At 37.3% G+C, this 19,772-nt stretch overlaps 3 protein-coding genes across 5 annotated transcripts; 2 read left to right on the top strand and 1 right to left on the bottom strand.

Moving 5' to 3' along the window:
* Positions 1-329: 329 nt before the first annotated feature.
* LOC137707956 (uncharacterized) lies at positions 330-5,658 on the top strand. Of its 2 annotated transcripts, XM_068446909.1 has the most exons (8): positions 331-1,480; positions 3,270-3,563; positions 3,779-3,898; positions 4,060-4,140; positions 4,283-4,342; positions 4,414-4,467; positions 4,544-4,663; positions 4,930-5,658. In XM_068446909.1, exons 1-5 carry the CDS (start codon positions 391-393, stop codon positions 4,309-4,311), a joined length of 1,614 nt encoding a protein of 537 aa, XP_068303010.1. In that variant the 5' UTR covers positions 331-390; the 3' UTR covers positions 4,312-4,342; positions 4,414-4,467; positions 4,544-4,663; positions 4,930-5,658. The 2 variants fall into 2 exon arrangements, with proteins under 2 accessions (XP_068303008.1, XP_068303010.1); XM_068446907.1 differs by having other exon boundaries at positions 330-1,480; positions 4,060-4,342.
* Positions 5,659-8,935: 3,277 nt separating this feature from the next.
* On the top strand, positions 8,936-12,482 carry LOC137707620 (uncharacterized). 2 transcript variants are annotated; one of them, XM_068446530.1, is made up of 5 exons: positions 8,936-9,322; positions 9,400-9,444; positions 9,710-10,012; positions 10,253-10,425; positions 12,073-12,482. In XM_068446530.1, exons 1-5 carry the CDS (start codon positions 9,073-9,075, stop codon positions 12,232-12,234), a joined length of 933 nt encoding a protein of 310 aa, XP_068302631.1. In that variant the 5' UTR covers positions 8,936-9,072; the 3' UTR covers positions 12,235-12,482. The 2 variants fall into 2 exon arrangements, with proteins under 2 accessions (XP_068302631.1, XP_068302632.1); XM_068446531.1 differs by lacking the exon at positions 12,073-12,482 and adding an exon at positions 10,603-10,697.
* A 770-nt stretch (positions 12,483-13,252) lies between these two features.
* Positions 13,253-16,635, bottom strand: LOC137707619 (uncharacterized). The gene is made up of 9 exons (XM_068446529.1): positions 16,183-16,635; positions 15,775-15,821; positions 15,561-15,663; positions 15,195-15,281; positions 14,670-14,753; positions 14,345-14,398; positions 13,890-13,970; positions 13,657-13,702; positions 13,253-13,553 (listed from the first exon to the last, which is right to left on the bottom strand). The coding sequence occupies exons 1-9, from the start codon at positions 16,495-16,497 to the stop codon at positions 13,477-13,479; spliced, it is 894 nt and encodes a 297-aa protein (XP_068302630.1). The 5' UTR covers positions 16,498-16,635; the 3' UTR covers positions 13,253-13,476.
* Positions 16,636-19,772: the final 3,137 nt, after the last annotated feature.

The raw sequence follows: 19,772 nt of genomic DNA, 5'->3' as shown, positions 1-19,772 counted from the left end.
ATCTTTCCCTTTAGGATTACAACTCTTAATAGGTAATCAATTCCTAATATGAATATAAGATACATTCCCATATCTACTAGCATTTACACAATCACATTCCTATTCTAAATATGACTGCAACAATCACCAATTTTATTTGAAAATTAGATAATGATTTTGTTATTAGTATTGTATCAATTTTACTATATTTGCAAAGATAAATTTTCTATTTTCCAATATTTATTAAAAATTAGAAAGGAAAATTATTTTTTATTTTTATTTTTTGAAAGGAAAATTATTCTAAAGCCTCCCCAAATACCAAACCAAACCCAAAAGAACAAAAATTGAGAGCAAGCCTAAACCTAGACTTCCACCTTTGCAACAATTTAATAATCCAACTTTGAATCTCTCATGAAATTAGGAGTCTCAAATCTCAAGCCCTCCCCAAATACCAAACCAAACCCAAAAGAACAAAAATTCAAAGACAATGTTCCTCTTGTTCCTCCCACACAACAACTAACAAAAATCTCAGACAGGCAGTTTTGGTGGTTTTGTTTGTTGGGGGTCCATCATCATCATCTTCTTCTTCTTCTCGCTCCTCTTCTAATGGTAGTTGTCCAAGCTTCCAAGCTCAGCCTCCCAAACCCTTCTCTCACCTCCCCTCCCCAAATAACTTCCCTCCAGTTTGAACCCCATTCTCTCTCTCTAGCCCTCATGCACTCTGACTCCACTTTTTCTCTCTACCCCTCTCTCTCCTCCCCTCTTTCCCTCTCCTCTCTCCCTCCTCCCCAAACCCGAATTGCCCCTCCCTCCTCTTCCTCCACCTTCCTCCTCCTCCAAAACCCAGACCCTAACCCCAACACCCGGACCCTCTTCATTGCCTGCGGCCCTCACAGAGGTGGGTCCCAGGTCCTGCTCAGGTTCTACATTCTGCAGAATCAGAAACAATTCGTGAGGGCTCAAGTCGTTTGCACCCAGAAAGGGCTAAAATTTGATGGGAAATTGGGGGTTTTGGTTGATGCCCATCATGGGGTTTCGCTTAAGCTTGCCGGGTCGGTCAATTTCTTCGCCATGTACTCCGTTTCGAGCTCAAAGATATCAGTTTTTGCTGTGAAAGCGATTGGTGATGGCGACAATGGTGATGATGGGGTGGTTGTGAAGTTGATGAGGTGTGCTGTGATTGAGTGTTGCAAGCTGGTTTGGTCGATTAGCATTTCGTTTGGGGTCTTGATCTTAGGAGAAGATAATGGAGTTAGGGTTTTTAATTTGAGGCAGCTTGTTAAGGGGCGGGTTCGAAAGGCCAAGACTTTGAGTTCGAGTTTGAAAAATGAGGGCCGAAATTTGGGTTTTCCTAATGGGGTGGTTGGTGATCATGTGCATAGTGATTTGGGGGATTGTGGAAATAAGCAAGGAGGCGACAAATGTGGTAGCGTTGAGGGGAGTTCGGAGATGACTTGCAGTGGTAACTTGTGTGGGAAGAATGATAGGAATTATGTTTCTGGTAAGTATGCAAATTCTGCGTTTTGGTATTACTTTTTGCTGATCTTATCTTACCTGTATGTAGAAAATGCAATGCACAAACGTTCTTTTGTACTTTCGATTACGTGTCCATTGCTTGCCCCTTGTTGAGTTACTACTTAATAGAGTTCGATAATAGAACTCTTTTGCAATGTGAAAGATTTATGTACTGTTCATCTAAGTAATCGAGAACTTAAGAAATCCTATTGGAATTCTGATAACCACAGAAATCCTATTGGAATTCTGATAACCACTCTAGCTATACAATCAATAAGGAAAGCGAACGCACTGCGACTGCATTTTGTCCTAAAGCCTCTGTTTTTCTAAGTTAATGGTAGGCTTATTAGAGTTAATTTGTGTATCTTAGGTTGTGTCTTGAAAATTCGAGCAATCCTCATTACCTGTTATGGGATTTGTGCAAGAACTGGTAACTCATAAATGAATAGGTGCGGTAGAGGATTATAAAGGTCAAAAGTATTCAGTGTAGTTTTTTCTTGGAAGTTTCAAGGATTGCATGTAAGATTTATTGTTTTCATATGATGGAAAAGACTAAGCTTTGATAGCTGGGAAGTTGCTGAAATCCATGTTGGTGCTAACACTTTAGGGGTGTAAGGGTCAAGGTTTGATGGGGGAAGTAATTCAGGTTAAGAGCAGGGTTTTTTATTTGAAAACTAAAGAAAGAAAGAAATGTGGTTAGCATTCCTTCAGTCCTTGACTTTCAATCATGAATTAAATTAAGTTCGTGATGTTGAAAAATCATATGCATATCCTTAATGCATTAGATTGACTATCTGGATTGTACTGTAAAATAGCTAGCCACTAAGATGAGGTTGGATCCTCTAGTAAATCAGTGTACTTTTTATGCAGCATGTAAGTAAAAAGATATTGCCATCATTTGATCAAGTGAATGCATAATGTGGTTTTCAATTTATACACAATTAATGCAATCTGAAAGATCATGATTGGGATTAACATGACCTACCATGAGTGCCTATAAAAACAGTCCTGTATTACTTCGTTGAAATCTTGGTATCCGACTTTTTCGGTGTTCTTGCTACTATTAAAGCATCCCACTTTGTCTTAAGCCAATATAATCTACCCCTGGATCTTTATATCCATCCGATAACTTATTGATCTATATGAGAAATTCGTGTTACAATGGATGTACACAAACTCTTTCTCACAATGACTGGTCTATCACCAGCATGTGACGGATTAAATACAAGATCTTTTCCATTATATGTTGTAACTTTAGCTGTAACATATCTATTCATGTTACTTCTTCTCAAAAAAAAAAAAAAAAAAAAAAAAAAAAAATCTATTCATGTTACATTAGTTAGGCCTGTTTCTAAGCCTGCAATACTTGTATCTTATCCATGCGTTTATCTGTATTTCCACTGACAAATTGTTTTTTAGGTATTTCTTGTGGCCTAGGACATGGGTGCTACTCATGTAAGCAGGGTGCTGTCCTTTGGTTAAAATCATAAGGATGCCTCTAGATGGTAAATCACTGATTAGAAAAATAACTTAACTTTCTTATCATGGAATTGAAATCTCTAGCTCATAGACAGATTGCTAACCTCGATCCCCTTGGAAATTGTCCCACTTAGGGCATACAACATATATAGTTCTGTAGTATGTTCACCGGATAACAACGCCTGTCCATTTTAGATGGAAGTGACTTCCACTGTTTCTTGGTTTTAGATCCACATGGACTTGTGTTACCATTGGCCAATTGACTAGTGCCTCTAACGCTGTGTTTAACCTTGCAGTCAAGCAGAGGTCTGTGAAACTGAAACAAGACTCTTGTGAAGAGGGAGTGTTTTTTGTGGAATTCAAAGGAAAGGAGTTTGAAACCTCAAAATCGAAAAGAGTGATACCAGCTAAGGCACTTTCTATTGAAGCACTGTCCCCCAACAAATTTCTAATCTTGGATTCTGATGGAGGTTTACACATTTTGCACCTCTCTAGTCCTATAATTGGATTAGAAATAATTTCTTGTGTGCAGCAGTTGCCTCACATTATGAAAGTGCAAAAGCTGGCTGTTCTTCCTGATATAGATTCAAGTATGCTTCCCCAATCCATTGCATTTTAAAGATTTTGTACATGCTTACATGTTGGAACGCCGAAGGTCTTTTGGGTATGCAATATGGGAACAATAGAAATTGATGATCTTAATGTCATTGTAGTTCATCTAAACTAGACGTAGGTTCAACCGTGAGGTTACTCTTCAATATATCATTGCCCTTTGAAACTTGGAAAACTTGTCATGATTTTGCAGGAACTCAATCTGTGTGGGCATCAGATGGATACAATTCTGTGCAGATGTTGTTGGCATCTCACATGGATATTGCGGAAAATGAGAAAAATAACAGCGAGGAAAAACTGATTCATGTCTCAGGTATTCATTGTCCCATAATTTAACCCTTTAATTTTGAAATCATGTCGTATCTTTCTTTGTAATGTCGAATAAGTTTTCATGAGATTGAAAGTCAGGGTCATATGCCCTTTTTTGGTTTTAATTTCCAGTATTTCGCACTTAATTCTTTTTTTCTGTGCTAGTTCTTCTCACAATTTTTGCCAGCGAAAGAATTCAAGATCTTATTCCTATGGCTGCAAATGCTATTTTGATTCTTGGAGAAGGTATGCGTTATTTTTTCTCCTTGTACTTTAGAAATTATTTTGTATGCAATAAGTGTTGGTGGATTTCAAATATAGATAAAGGGCTAATTGCTATTTGCTGTAAATTGCATTACTTGTTACCTCTAAAAGTTTACTTAAGCAGGAAGCTTGTATACATATGCGATTTCTTGAAGTTGCATAGTTACAACCGCCTTTTCTATTGGTGAGCAGCTCGTCTTGAATCTATTCACTCAAAATATTTTTTCTTCTTGATCTAAGCTGGTTTCTTTGCAGGACTTCTGAATTCCGGGCCTAGAGGAGCTCAGCCAGTTTGATTGAGATCCTGGGGTAATGTTCTATTTAAACAATTGAGTGTCAGGACTCGGAAACAAGTTGTCAACGATAACTCATTTTGATTTTTTAGGTGTCCTTGGATCTTTGATTTCCATGGTCCTTGCGTTGTTTATGTTACCAAAGTCTGGAGCTGCAGTTTTCCCCTTTACTCTAAAGTGATAGAGACTTAGAGAGTGCTGAGCAGTTGAAGGTATGCATGGTCATTTGAATTTTTTTCGAGAAGTTAATTTAGACTATGGGCGTGGATTTTAATGATAGCATGCATTTATTTGCTATATGGTAGTAGAGATACCGATAACAAGGATTCGAAGAAGGATGTGGATTGGTATGATTTGAATCTAGTATTGATTTCTTAATATTTGTTGTCACTGTGCGGTTTGCCTCACTGTCACCGAATGTGCGCATGATACAGTTGAGATCATTCAATCTCATCAAATCTTTTTGCCCTCCTTTTAGGTGGTATGGGGTCGGGACCAGTTGGGTGCCTGCCCTTGCTTTCCAAATTCTAAAGGTCGATTATTTCAGCAAATGAAAGCTACTTCCGTTGTTCAACCAACTCCATGAGCTACAACTTAAGGCATATGTGAACGTATTTGCTGGTGGTTCCTCTGTGTTACCTCAGGTTGTCTACTGGAGAAGTGAACCTGCATTCGACTCAAGGTAAAAAACGCCATCAGAAGTCTTGCAAATATATTGACTGGTATGGATGAAACCGGTACTCTTGAGACTTTCAGTTCTTAAATTTTAACGAGGCGTGTAATAAAACTTTCTGGTCGACACATTAACTGGGCAAGCGCCCCTCGGTTAATTCTCGTATAAATTTATGCGTGTGATTCCATCTGGTGCCGTGTTCGATATTAATGGGTACTAATGGAAATGAAAATATAGGTTCATGGAACTCTTTTGCCTTCATTATATTTGCAATCCCGATTGAGCATCTGCTGAGATTTGAAGATCTTGCTTTAGATGAAGGGGTTGCCCTCAAAGAAACTTGTGTGAATATTGACAGTGTGTGCAATTCTGATTACTGAGACCGAACTTGCATGCAATCGGGACGAATGGACGATAATATCGGATCAGATATTTTCTCGTCTCTTTGATAGACTTGGGATATTATAATTCCGACGTCTCAATTGTATGTAAGTTTTTCCGAAGAACCATATCAATAATACTTCAGCCGAAAAAAAAATATAACAAGGGAGAACAATATCCGATCAGATTTCTGCTCTGCTCCTCCGTGAGAAGTGAACACTTTGGAAATTAAATGAAGGTGGGGACGGGTGGGATTTGGATCCTCTCCAGATCCCCTCGTTGGGAATTCCTAGGATTTATGCATGATGATTGTTCACCAAAGATTGTGCAGCTATAATTAAATATTTTTATATTTTTAAAAATAAATCAGCCTTATTTTGCGTAAAAAACATTTAATTATGGTTGCACGATCTTTGATGAATGGTCTTTATGCATTAATCCCCGGGATTCCCAGTGAGGGAATCTGGAGAGGATCCAAATCCGGATGGGTGGACCCTACCTGACCCTTGATTGGTTGAAACCTAACCTACAGATCAGACAAAACTGACGATTGCGATGATGAGGTTTCAGATGGGGGCGGGGCCTCCTGATCCCCATAATTGGAGGACCGCATGATGGTGAACAATCACATGACATGGAAATGCACTACCACACACGTAAACTTTCACTCTCTCTCTCTCTCTCTCCGTGTCTAAAACACACGCACACGGAGTCCCTCTTGCTCTCCAGTTCTTGCTATCCACTCTTTTTTCTTCTCCATCCAGATCCAGGTCCAGCCCAGACCGAAAGCAACCCCACATTGGTATCTGCTTTTCGTGATCAACTTGTTTGCTGTTTTACAAACCCATTCCCCCAAAAGTGAAAAAAACCACAGGTAATATCACCATTTGGTTTCTCATCAGAATTTTTATGCACCCTCGTTGGATTAGAGCCGGATCCCTTTCACCAAAACTACTAATTCATATCCTTGAAATTTGATTCAACAGCTAAAGTTATTATAACTTTTAAAGAGAATCCTCATTTTTAGCCGTTTGATCAAATTTCAAAGGTTTGGATTGGTGGATTTGGTAGAAATGACCCTTTCCGGATTAGAGAGGTCTAAGGAGGGAATAAATGGTCTGAATTTTAAAATTTTAAATAAAGTTCATCTAAATGACACTCGGACGGTGCTGTTATACTCACACACCTGTCATATTTTCCAGTCACTTTATAATCAAAATAGAACAAATATATGAATATAGTAGATATCTGAAATTTTTTCAATACTTCCTAACATTGAATGATACAAAAAATGAATAGCTGAGATTGAAGATAAAAAATTTAAACAGCTATGAAAATCACATATAACGGCTAAAACTTCTTTAACATTGGAGGTGATACGCAGCTCTCATTCAAACTACCATCTCTTAAGTTTTTACAGAAAAAAAGATATTTACATCAAATATTTTAATCGGAAATTTTTATATTTTTGGACCACTGCACTGGTATTTCAGTTGGAGTTCATATGTCCACATTCTTAGTAGTAGCACTAGATATATTCTGCTTGATCATATTTTTCTAAGTTATAGAAATTCTCTATGTACAATGTGTGCTCTTTACTAAAAACGAACACGTCATCGATAGTATCAATAATATGATTGATGTATGGACGCATTATTAATGACATATCAATAACTTGTTATTTATTTATTTATTTATTTTTAAAATCTAATTTCATAGCCGGGTTACTTCAAACTCTGCTCCCTCTTTGCCTCAAAATGCTGCTGATGCTCATCCCCACCCTTATCATATTTGTGGACTTCGAGTCTACAGTGGTCGGTTGGGTAGATCAAAGGTCATTTGTAACCCTTTCTATGATCTATTCAGAAAGACGCAGGTTTGGTTCGGGTACGAAGCTCCAACCCCATCTTCTGCAAATCTCTTGCTGCGGCTTGTTCTTCGCCTCTTCCTTGGTTGCTGATGGCGGCACCGGCAGTTCTCGCGTTAGAGGAGTAGTTAGGGTTTCCAGCGTTATTCTTTTGTTTTGAGCATAAATCCTTGCTTCGAGTCCCGTATTTTGTTTCTTGACTGGTCCATATCTTCAACTTGTGCTTAACTTTGTATTTGAACCCTTTACGTACGTTTGTTTATGATAATGAAATATCATTTCCATCAAAAAGTACAAGGTTTCATAAACGTAGGCAATGTCCTAAGGCAATGTCCTAACTTGAGTTGCATCAACTAGGTAATCACGGCACCCCCATAAAACCAATGCTACCCCTAATGTTCACCTGATTACAAAGTTTTCTTGACACTTGTCTGTCAAGAAAATTGAACACATTTTCACACAAGTAATCAAATTACATCTCCCTGACTTCACTCCCAGCAGTTGCCAGTTTCCCCAGTCGGGGAAAATGTTGGGGCACTAAATAATGCACTCACATAATTCAAATGCTAAATTTGGTTGGACTGTTTGATACCAGAAAAATTCAACACCATCGTACTATGTACATTTGCTAGTCTTTTCATAAAGCAAAACCACAACAAATATTGCTACCCTACGACCCCACGATCCAGTGGTTATATATCAATTTTCAGATTCTTTAGATCAATTATATTATCAGTTTTCACACCTACACCTCTCAAATCTCGGCTCTCCACATAAAATCGAGAAGTAAATGATTTTTATACACTATTTTTAACTTTTTACACACCCAACGCTTGTTTTTGTTCATTGATTTTCTTTGATCTATTCAGTCTAACGGGAAGAAATCGATTGGGGGGGGGGGGGTGTATGAGGAGAATAAGGGTGTTCGTAAATCACTTCCTATAATGAATTTTGTGATCTTTCAACCTTTTGTAATTCGTTAAAAAAAAAAAAAAAAAAAAAAAGAGAGAAAAAGAAAAGTATTGGAAAACTATAGTCCTTATATGAAAGATTCTCTATTATTGATGTTTCAAAAGTAGCTACAAGTTATCGATATATTTCAATGCGCGTCTATTCTTTACTAAAGAACGCCCTAAAGAATTTCCCCTTGATTCAAGTATGTGAAAATCATATACTGTAGTTATAAACTCTGTAATTTTGAAGAGGTTAAAATATAATATTTAGTTCCAAAATTTATACTGCAGTCTGCAGCTTTTCCCTTCTCTCTTTCCTTTTTCGATCGAGCTTTCCCTTCTCTATTGGAAGGAGAAAGCGAATGAATTTTTGCCCTTTCATGTTTGCGTGTCAGTTTGTGTGTCATTGGAAGCCAAAGCGGCAATGCACATTTCATATGCCATTGTCTTTTATTCGAGCGATATTATAATTTAACTGAAAGTACAATAGTGTGAATTGAATTAGAGTATTTAGAGTCACATTATTTTAGCCAACTTGTCTACTTCCAAGCATGTCGTATACTGCCATGTTTAGCTGGACGCACATATAGCAACTCAATTTTAACTACATTTCGCAGAAACAGAAGCGCATTTTACAGATTTTGGAAGTTGCTCTGCCTGTTTTCATGCTTGCTTACTAATTCTAAAACTCAAACCCTCCAAAAAAAACATCCAAATTAAGAAGGAAGAAGGAAAAGCTCATTCCATATGATCTCCACCATGGAAGACTCACCGTCCGGTTCGAGAAGGCGAGACGAGCCGGAGTTCAGCCTGAGAGAGTGGGCAGTGAAGGCCCGAATCAGCCGCGAAAACCTGAATTCCAGAAGGTTTTCAGCTTCCTATATTCCAAGCTTCAGAGAGGACACAAGTGGTCCAAGTTTCAGAGAGGGCACAAGGTCTTTCAGATCAAACATTACAATCTCCAGCACTGCTTCTTCCCCTGGCTATAACTTAAGAGGTACCCTTCTCTCTACTTCCCTCAAAACCCAAGTTCAAATCCACCATTTCTCATCAGTTCCTCCACTTTTTTCGCAGATGAAATCGACCCGGCAACGTACTCATTCACCACAGCCCTCAAAGGTACGAAATCATGATCGTGAAAACATGTTAATTCAATATTCAAATTATAACATATTGTTTCAGAAATTCTCTGTGCATGACGTTTGATCTTTAATAATTGTTCTTTAATATAAAAAACGGACATCTATTCCATAACCAGACTAATAAACAATGTTGAAATTCTCATGTGCAGAACGTCACATCTTTACTATTGCCTTCTTTATTAAAAAACAGACGTCTGTTCCATAGCCGGACTAATATATAGGGTTTTGTATTGTTCTTGCAGCATTGCAGGCGAGGTCAGCTTATCATAGTTGGGAAACGTTATCACCAGAAGGGTTTGTTTTGAATTCAAAGTGGAATGAAGCAGAGAAATACATATGCAACCCTCTATCAGGGCAGGTTCCGATGGAGTGTTTATCTGCAAAAACACTTAGCGGAAGATCGTTTCGCAACGCAACGAATCGATTCACAATGTCTGCACCTCTTGTTTACTCTTCCCACACGAGACCAATCCATACAACCAACATTGCCAAGCCTTCTTCTAATCCTACAAAAGAAGATTTGGCTCCTCAATTTCCAGTTCCAGGTTAACCCACTTCATCTTGCTTCTTATTAATCATGCTTCACTCGCAAGCGAATGGTTTTCCGTGTTGAGAAATGATTTATGCACACCATTTCTTCTCCTTCAACTTTGTTTATTTCTGCTATTTGATTCTTTTTTAACTTATTCGGTCTAAAGGCCGGAAATAAACATGAGTGTAAAAAATTACTTAAGTTCGCGTCATATGATATAAAATTTTCAATCAAAATCTGTTTTTCAATGCAGCAAAGAAAACAGAGGGCATGACTAGAGATGTTGGGACTCAAAGCACTCCTGATTTGGGTTCAAGTAGTAGTCCTAGCTCTACTTCAACCCCTCCGATCGTAGAGAGATCGTTAAACCGATTTCGAGGAGGAGATTCGTCTAAAACAAGTGCAAAATTAAAATCTGACGACGAGGTATGTTCTTGCTCATATTTAAGGGTAATTGTAATGAAATATGCACGAATAAAATCGATTTGTGTAACTGTGTTAAGATAAGATAGGAAGAACATTATCTATATAACACGACACTAAATCGAATTTTATATACAATTTATTATCAGTTTAGTAACTTTTTCTCGTGTTTTTAATTAGCGATGTGTTTAGGAAGATAGGACAACTCAATGAAGGCTGCATTTTGTGGTTGGTGTCATAAAATTGAAGTATTCCCTTCAAGGAGGGGGACTAGCAGATTGAATTGGTCCCTCTTTGGTTTCGTGGGACATGCCTATCTTAGTTCTGTTTCCTCGATATTTTCCCCCCAAGTGGCCCTGCTTTCCAACGGAAAGGGATCCTCTCCGTCGCTTCCATCAAGTCCATCAAATCCACAAATTCGGATCTTTTAAATTTAATTCAACGGTTACAAATAAGAGCTTACTTTAAAAGTTATAATAACTTTAACCGTTGTATCAAATTGCAAATACCCGAATTTATGGCCTTCGTGAACTTGGTGGAAGGGCTCTCTGGAGAGGATCAATTTCCCCTTCCAGCACATAAACTCTCCTCAGAATATAATTTTGCCTCCAATAAAATGAAAATGTTGGGTAGGGTAAGCTGTCACGAAGTGTCGGACCGTGTGGATTAAGAGTTATATTTATAAACGGTCCAATAGTACTCAAATACAGTTGGACTCGTTTCGTTTTAATAATGTCTGATCATTTAGTTGGCTAAGATGTTCTTAGTTTTCCACTTATATTAAATGGGAATATTTAAGCTATTCACGCACTATTATCATATAAGGTAGTACATAATTGATTAGTAATATGACACTGAGTTATCTCTATTGTAAATAAGTTCAATTGTGTTCTTTTTCGACCACGTTCTTTTTGTTTTTATGTGGAACCCTTAAGATTCTTCAATGCAAATGTTAAAAAGGATTCTTCACTTTTTCTCCTCCCTTTAATCCTTGGGGTTCTCAGTGAAAGTGCCCCATCACTGGTATATTGGTTCATCTTTTTGGAAAAGATAGCCATGTGTTTCAGGGTTTGTTACTTGATGATTTTACTGTTTAAGTACACATTTGTTGCATCTTTGGACTAGGTGAGTCATGTCCTTTCAAACTTTTTGCTAGGGTTTGTGATCGTCAAATTGTACATGCTATGAAGGTGATTATCGTTTCATGGTGTTTGGGACATGTGACCTAACATGGTACTTGGTTGCAGAAAGTGGCACTATTCTAGTCTAGCTATAGTGATCCAATGTCACACTTCATTTCAAAATGATGGTCTCCATCTAGACCCAAGCGAGCATATGCTTGCATATAATCATGATATATTATGGTATTTCTATATCAATTATCACGTAAGGTAAGTGGTTAGGGAGATAGATAACTAAAGATCTTTTCATACACGTACATTTTTCTTCTAAAATGAACTTAGTTTTGCACCATCAAAATTTAGGCCAAACACACATTAGGACCGACTCTTTATTTTACAGACGAGAAAAACTAGTTAGGTTAGTGTTTCTTTTTTCATATACCTGAACGTTCTTACTTTATTTTATTTTACTTTCCTTATCAAATTACCAAACTTTTATAAGATGCAACTGAAAAAAAAAAAATTGCAGGTGGAAGTGAAAGATACAAAAGAAACAGAAAGCGAAAAGGAAGAGCAGAAGTGCAGGCAAGGTGGGTGCTTGTCATGGATGAGAAAAAGGTATAGAGAGAAACACAAACCAAAAAACAAGAAGAATATCTTTCTTTCTCATCTGAATCTCAAAGCGTCTTGAGAAAATTAAAATATTATTAAGAACTGAAATTATTAATATTGTAAAAAAAGAAAAAAGAGAAGTGAATATTAGTAGGGTAAACGCAGAGATTTTCTGTGTCTTTTGAGAAATCTTTCGCAAAGAGGAAGAACAAAGAAGAATCAATCAATGTATTATTATGTTTATGTTTTATTGGTATTTTGGGTCAGTGATGATGTTAATGTTTTTGTTCTTGTTGTGTTCAAATTGGCTGACAGCTTTGGGCTTCACGTGCATGTTTTTTTGTTTGTGTGCTTTGGAAAATGGTAGCTTGAGGAGCAACTATAAGATATCTAGGATTCAAAATGTGAATATCTCAATCTTGGGAAACTAAATGACCAATCGTTTTTTTAGTGCGGTTAACTGCAATCAAGTTTATTAACGACATAACATCAATCATATCAATTATATAGCAGCAGCTCTATGTTACAGTATTAATAATAGTGACAACGAATCTGCGACATGTCCACATTTTGTAAGTAGTTAAGTTAATCATATTGAAGAAAAACCATTTACAATTATGTGGGTGGGGATAAAATTAATATAACTTAAACCATTTACAGTTACGTGGGTGGGGATAAAATTAATATAACTTTTCATCATCATTGGTCATCTAATCTTGTGTCAATTGGTATGGCACAATATTTTGAAAATAACGAGATTTGTACTGATTTTACGAAATATAATACTGGAAAACCTTGAAAATTCTAGAACTATCTTATTACGATGTATATCAAGTTTACGACCTGTCACATGCGAGTTCATCCTGCATGTGGAGAGTCGGACCAATAGGAGAAGAGAGGCAAACATACAGGAGTCGCCCCGCCCTACATATGCAAACAAATAAAGAAGTGGAGAACAGGAATCAAACTCAGGCCCACTTTCAAAAGAGCCTCGGTAACCATGTTAGACAACCACTAGTCCCACAAACTTAAGCTGTTAGAAAGCGGGCTAACGAATGAAGAAGACTCAGAATATCCAAAAGGAAAAAACACATGGCTTGAAGAAGTGGAAGGTCTAAAGCTTCAAGAAATTGAATTTGAAGCTTGCAGATGAGTAACAATGACTTCAATTTTTGCTCATCTTTCTGATTCTTCAAAATTCTGTGTCATACAATAAAGCTTTTGCCAACTGAATATAAACAAAAGTTTTACAAGTAACAAAAGCTGTGTAATATGAAACTACACTACATAGCAGTATTTGATCAAACTATAATACATTTGCTTACAACGGTGATGCAGACGGTTTAGCGTTGGAGTTGGAAATAAGTCGGACTTCGTATAGATTATTTTCTCCCTTGCCTGCACCACGAAGTAAGCATTATTCATTGTTGAACCCCAGCTTTATACTTTTACAAGTTCGAAAACTTTCACTAAAATTGAAGCATTTATCAATAAAACTCACCAACTTCAGCTGTGATTCCTGGTCCGAAGAATGAAGCAAACTTGGCCTAGAAATGTCAGAATTTGATCAATCAGTATGCAGTATCTTTTTCTCAAAATGCAAGGTCAAATAATTTCTTATGCCGGGAAGCACAAGCAAACTTGTAAACATGGTCTTCAAGAGAGTAAATCTAAACATAGATAAATGCGACCATTAACAAGTGAAGCGGGACTAGTAGACTCATAATTCTTTACCTGTCGTTGTTCAAAATCTGATAACTGCAAAGCTTTTGCCTCAAACACCAGGACTAATGAGTATCTACCATCTCCGGTGACCTATGAATATATGATCAAAATTTGTGCTAGTATTAGTGATTGGGCATCAATGGTCGGTCACACTTTGATACAAAGTAACCAAAAGCCTCACCGCAGTTTTAAGGGATTAAAACCTTAAGGATATTGCAAGATTCTTTAAAAAACAATTCAGAATCATATCATGTCACCAGTCTGCTCTTGTATGTGATATTTTAGGAAAGAATAAAATTCTACTTTCATAGAAATTCAGTTTTACTTAATGGAAGGTAATAAAAAGGAGATTGCAAATGGTCACAGAAGTTGCTGTTTGCTGACACTTTTCGACACGAAAAAAGTTTTATTTAGGGAAGGTAATCAAAAGTTTATGGCTTGCCAAGTGCAGGTGAGAGGTATACCTCTTCACGAATACTTTGGAGAGTAGGTGCACTCCTCCGAGCAATTCCTCCACCCTGAAAGGAAAACCAGGTAAATGAGAAGATGTTAAGCACAAAACAATGCTTGAAGCGTATATTCCTAATAACAAGGCCCTTAGTGTAACTGTGCACTGAGCATAAGATTATCTACATCCAAAATTCTTTTAAAGGGGAAGTGTTGTGATGATTAGTTGCTTCCAAGAAGGATACGGAAGGCCAATCATTTCTTTCACTCTCGCAGAATATTCTGAAACAAATGAATAGATGTAATAGAGTTTCGTATTTACACGCAAAGCGGCCAACGCACCTGACCATACTGGAAGATTCGTTTCAATGCCTCATCCAAATGCTGTTCATCTCCATAGCGATACCTTGTAACATCATTCCTGACCTAATTCCATATATCGTATCATTCAGGTAAAACAACAAAAAAAAACCACGGATTGCATGCATCAAATGTTCATAGAAACGATAAACTCTATCCATTTATGGACTTAGGACTAACCCCAAAGTTCGGACGGGTTGATAATATTCCCCAACATCCTATTCTGTATTTTAAAGAAACTGATTCTCAAGCACACATTTTTACAATAAGATCCTTTTTCGATTACCTCGCCTACGTTCAATATTGTTATGATGAAGCACAAGAAGAAACTAAAAAAGTCATGCCTAAAACCGCAATCATCTCAATACATTACAATACCATTTGTTGTCGAAAGTTTTTGAGGGTTGCTGCAATAAATTTGCCACACCACACATAAACCATTACAACATCTATCTTCTTAAATTACCACACCTTTATGTAAAGAATGAGCCAATTCAAAGTAATTACCTGTGTAAGGATCGGCGTGGCACTTGTTTCCCTTAATTGCAGGGCGTCCGAATAAGTCAAGCATGGCACCGGCTTTAGTTCAGCATACTGATATAACAAAGAAACCGAAATAACTATTTTGCAAATTGAAACACAAAATATTTCACTTCAAGAAATAAACAAAGCCGAAGTTCATCTAAATAGAAGAGCAAGGAACTAGGAGCAAATTTGTTTGACAATCTAAACCAATCACCTAGACAGAAAGTGCACGAAACCAAATCAACAACTACTAATCCGCATGATCACCGGGACAGCATTTGAAACTGGCAATACCCTGCATTATACATTTTGGACAAGATATTGGCTTTAGTATGAAATTAGTTTTACCTTGAATGCCATGCCAATGATTGCAAGAGGGAAGCCATATGTGAGCATCAATGCTGACCATTCAGACCCGGGAAGGATATTAAAGTACGCCCCGAAACCATACCTGTTCGAAATTCGTCACAAATACATAAATTAATCACGAAAAAAAAAAATATGTAAGGATCAAAATTTGCTTCAAAAATTTACAAACTTGATGCTGCGATAAAGTACTCACGACAAGAGTGAAACCCCAACACCAAGACCAATAACCCCAAATGAAACCTGCAAACATCACACAAGGAAAACTACATGGTACAATCATAGAAGTCTGCATACATATTCATATCTATATTAACAGTATATAATATATTAGAAGCTCGAATATTTTCTGAAAACAGGCGCAAGATAAAATCGGTTACAAACTTTAATAAAAAGTACATTCACTAAACAGACAGTAAAGTGTCACTGCACCGTTTTATATACGGCTCATTCTATGTTAAATACCCCACTAATTCTATTTGTTGTTTTCAAAATTTGTAATCGGTTGTGTTTAAAAAAAAACATGTAATCCATTTTATTTGTGCATGTTTAATTGGTTCCAATGTTCATCGGTTTTTAAAAAGAGTAAAGCAGCAAATGGTACCTTAGCGAGGGAGAACTGGTCGTCGGGAACGATGGTTTTGCCGGCGGTGGAGGTGGAGGGGAGGGTGGAAGGCTGGGTGGAGGAGTCGGCGGCTCTCGGGATGGCCAGTTTGGGCTTGGACTTCGAGAGTTGGTTGGCTCTGAATCCAATGTGATCCAAGTGGATGAGGAAGCTGGTGATGGGCCTTGATGATGATGAGGCCGTGTTATGGTCACGCAGAGAGAGAAAGTGGTGGCGGTTGAAGTCATGGTGGCGGCAGAAGCTGCTGCTTCCTCTTGCAATTGCAGTTGGAGTTGATAGTGCTTGCGTTGCCATCGGGTTCTCTCTCTCTCTCTCTCCTTCCTCAAAGATTCAGACCTCGACAGAGATCAGCAGTTTTGCTGGTTACTCCCAGCCGCCAAATTTCTGATTACGTGTCCTCATGTCATCCATTTTCTTTTGCTTTTTCAGATAACTTGTAAAAATACTTTTAAGCTCATTTGACTACAAACTTAAGGAAGGTGATCCTCTCCTAAGCATAGGATGGGAATCCTCCTGACTACGAAATCTGAACCGTTCAATTTTAATCCAATAGTTGTAATTATTATAACTTTTTAGGAAACCTTCTGTTTAAAGCCGTTGAATTAAAATTGAACGGTCCGAATTTTGTGATCAGGAGGATCTTCATCCTAAGCTAGGAGAGGATCCTCTTCCCAAACTTAAATATACTTTTGAATAGGAAAGCAATTTTGAAGAATTATTTTCTTAAGAAGAATGTGTGACGTGCATTGTTAAGAGGCACTTTTAATTTATATTTTATATTAACTTTTAAATAAAAGTGCATGTTCACAGTAAGTCACGCCGTTGATTTCCGGAATATTATCATCGTTTAAAGTTTATAGTATTTTCTAAATAAAATATATGAACTTAAATATTTTATATGGCAAAATAGTCATGGACAAATGAAAAAAACACCTCAAGGCCTGACCAAGAATTCGAGATAGATCAAGAGACATGAAACTCATTTGTCCAAAAGCTGTTTTGAAAGAACTTTGACAAAGCTCATCCCGTGACTTACATTGCCCATTACAAAATAATTATGATCCAACTATTCGGTACTGAGTACTACGGTACAATAGTACATTTTCATATGTAAATGAAAATTCTTATGTTCAAATTTTATGAATAACGAGTTCGGTGCTTATTCATTCCCTCACCTCTTTGATTTAGATATATGGTTGTATAAAAAATTAACTATTCAAAATTTCATAACCCCATGCTGAGGCAGCTCGCCGATTTTTCAAGATACTTTAAATCAGCGATGTCGTAAAGAGCAAAATCCGAACTCGGAGACGACTGGCTCTTTCATTTCAGCGCCACAAAGAACCAGTTTTCAACAGAAGGAGCTCCATCCCATGTTCTCATATCTGTACAATACTCAAAAATAAAATTAGAACATCGAAATAACTACGGGAAATCTACAGATTGTATTTGGAACAGTTAAAACTAACCTTGAAGCAATATATCTTCACCAAAATCGCTTTTCGGTTTCCAGAAGGCATGGCCTTCAGCATCCACAACGTAAGGCTCTATTCTAACAGCCTCACATATTTCATTGCCTATAAAATAAGTCAAAACAATTTTAATACGAGCATGTGTAACAAGGTCGTATGAAAGATACGAAAGCTTCATATGAGTTGTTATATAATCATTGTCACGCCAACAAAAGTTGTTAGAGTATTTTTGTTAGCCTGTTAAGTGATCTGTTAGTTCGTTAATTAATTATAAGTAAGCTTGTACTATGTTCAGTATATATAAGGAACTGCAACTCACAAATGTGATTAGTTAGTGATTTTTCTCATAAATACAAAAGCCTCATTTCGCTCTAAACTCTCTCTAGTCCATCATCTGTATCGATTCTTCATTGTTCTCTGATTTTCCCAACGCGGTTAAAAAGATACTAGAAATGGAACTAACTTTCCGGTAACATGGCCATTATTGATTCAAGCTTCTCCGTGTGAGCTTGAGCTGCCTCACTTCTAAGTACTGAAGCAATGGAGTCCGACTCTGAAATCGGGAGATCATCGCTATTGTCTGCAGTGGTCCTCTTAGCCATGTGCTCCTGCAACTTTGCTTGGAGAGGTCTCTCTCCTGCACATATATGATTTAGTTAAAAACAGAACTCTACGTTGGCTCTAAAAGATGCTTGCCTTGTTTTTCATATTACCTTATCCTTTGCTCTAGTAACTTTTCCTTTGGCGTCCCTTTTTTTGTTCGACAGATCTTTCATTTTGCTTCTCAATCCATCCAACCCAGTCTACTGGAGAAAAGAGTGAAAAGTTCTCGTCACTCGCACGCAAAAAAACAGCACAATTGTACATTTATAATTTTCATATAATATGCCCATCTTCTACTTAGTCAGTGTCAAGAGTACTCTTACCATAACCTTCCCCGCCTCCACAAAAACACTTGGCGGGAAGTTCCTTCATCACAAGGTTGACCTTAGAGACCCCGAATGCAGAGATCAGATTCACACCAAAGTTTGGAACCATGAACAATTGGTGCTTGCTTGCTCTAGAGACCTAACGGAAAATAAAGGTGGCAGAAACCACATGAATTATTTCCTTAGGGGTACAATTGCCTTTGTGCTCTTTGCTTCAAAAGGGGCATATATATGTATATGAATTATTTCCTTAGGGGTACAATTGCTTTTGTGCTCTTTGCTTCAAAAGGGACACACACACAGCTTGGGGCCACGGTGTAGGCACTTTTAAGTGGCTCTATTAACTCTTATGGGCGAGGCTATTGATCACACCGCACAACTTCGTAAGTTTGTGCCCTGGCTTTAGAGCATAAAATAGGAGATTTATGCCTTAATTCTGACGTCAGGGCATGAACTCACAACCAAAAAATTTTGAAAATGAAAATTTATGAAGAGAGAAAATATATAATGATCACTAAAGCTTTAAGCTGACAACCGTCATGTCTTTAGTGACTGTTTTTGGATAACTATTTCGTCAATAAAAGTTTATTTATTTGAGAGAAAAACATGGAAGAGAAAATGGGGCAACTAGTATGGTTATCTATGATTCCATTTGAGGATTTGAAAAAAAAAATAGTAAAAATATTTTGTGTATAATTTATTATATTTCCCATGACTTTTATTTTAGTTTTTTTTCTTTAGTTTTGTTGAAAACGTTAACCTGGAATTGTCACCTTTTTTGGTTGACAAATAGAATTTTGTAAAATGCTAATAGGTGAAATCTGGAGCTGGTGTTGAAGGCGGGGGCCTATTTGGCGTTCTGGTTGCGGTTGAAGTTGAGTTGGAGATAAAGAGGGGAGACGTGGGGCATGGAGAGACTTTGAGAGAGCGAGATTGAGAGAGAGAGAGAGTTCAGACCAGAAAATATAGATAAAAACTTGAGAGAGGAGACGGAGGAGAGATTGAGAGTGTTCAAATCACACACAAAATAAAACTATTTTGCTATTTTTTTTTCTCCATCACACGGTCACAGTAGATAATTCAAAATTTTCCTCCCACCTCCTTCCGTCTCCTCCTCTCCTTAACTTTCAACCCGTTAAAAACAAATCATTAGTCTCATAAAAAAGTA

The sequence above is a fragment of the Pyrus communis genome, chromosome 11, assembly GCF_963583255.1.
Source record: "Pyrus communis chromosome 11, drPyrComm1.1, whole genome shotgun sequence".
Lineage (NCBI taxonomy): Eukaryota > Viridiplantae > Streptophyta > Magnoliopsida > Rosales > Rosaceae > Pyrus > Pyrus communis.
The sequence above is the reverse complement of the archived record's forward strand: the minus strand, read 5'-3'. Positions and strand labels throughout refer to the sequence as shown.

Bases quoted from the DNA above. Each gene is read 5' to 3' on its own strand.
- LOC137707956 (XM_068446907.1), top strand. From the start codon at position 391: ATGAAATTAGGAGTCTCAAATCTCAAGCCCTCCCCAAATACCAAACCA. The intron at 1,481-3,269 runs GTAAGTATGCAA...TTAACCTTGCAG, and splicing joins TGATAGGAATTATGTTTCTG to TCAAGCAGAGGTCTGTGAAA. The intron at 4,343-4,413 runs GTGAGCAGCTCG...GTTTCTTTGCAG, and splicing joins TACAACCGCCTTTTCTATTG to GACTTCTGAATTCCGGGCCT.
- LOC137707620 (XM_068446530.1), top strand. From the start codon at position 9,073: ATGATCTCCACCATGGAAGACTCACCGTCCGGTTCGAGAAGGCGAGAC. The intron at 9,323-9,399 runs GTACCCTTCTCT...CTTTTTTCGCAG, and splicing joins CCCTGGCTATAACTTAAGAG to ATGAAATCGACCCGGCAACG. The intron at 10,426-12,072 runs GTATGTTCTTGC...AAAAAATTGCAG, and splicing joins AATTAAAATCTGACGACGAG to GTGGAAGTGAAAGATACAAA.
- LOC137707619 (XM_068446529.1), bottom strand. From the start codon at position 16,497: ATGGCAACGCAAGCACTATCAACTCCAACTGCAATTGCAAGAGGAAGC. The intron at 15,282-15,560 runs GTAAAACTAATT...TTGTTATATCAG, and splicing joins TCATTGGCATGGCATTCAAG to TATGCTGAACTAAAGCCGGT. The intron at 13,971-14,344 runs GTATACCTCTCA...ATATATTCATAG, and splicing joins TCCAAAGTATTCGTGAAGAG to GTCACCGGAGATGGTAGATA.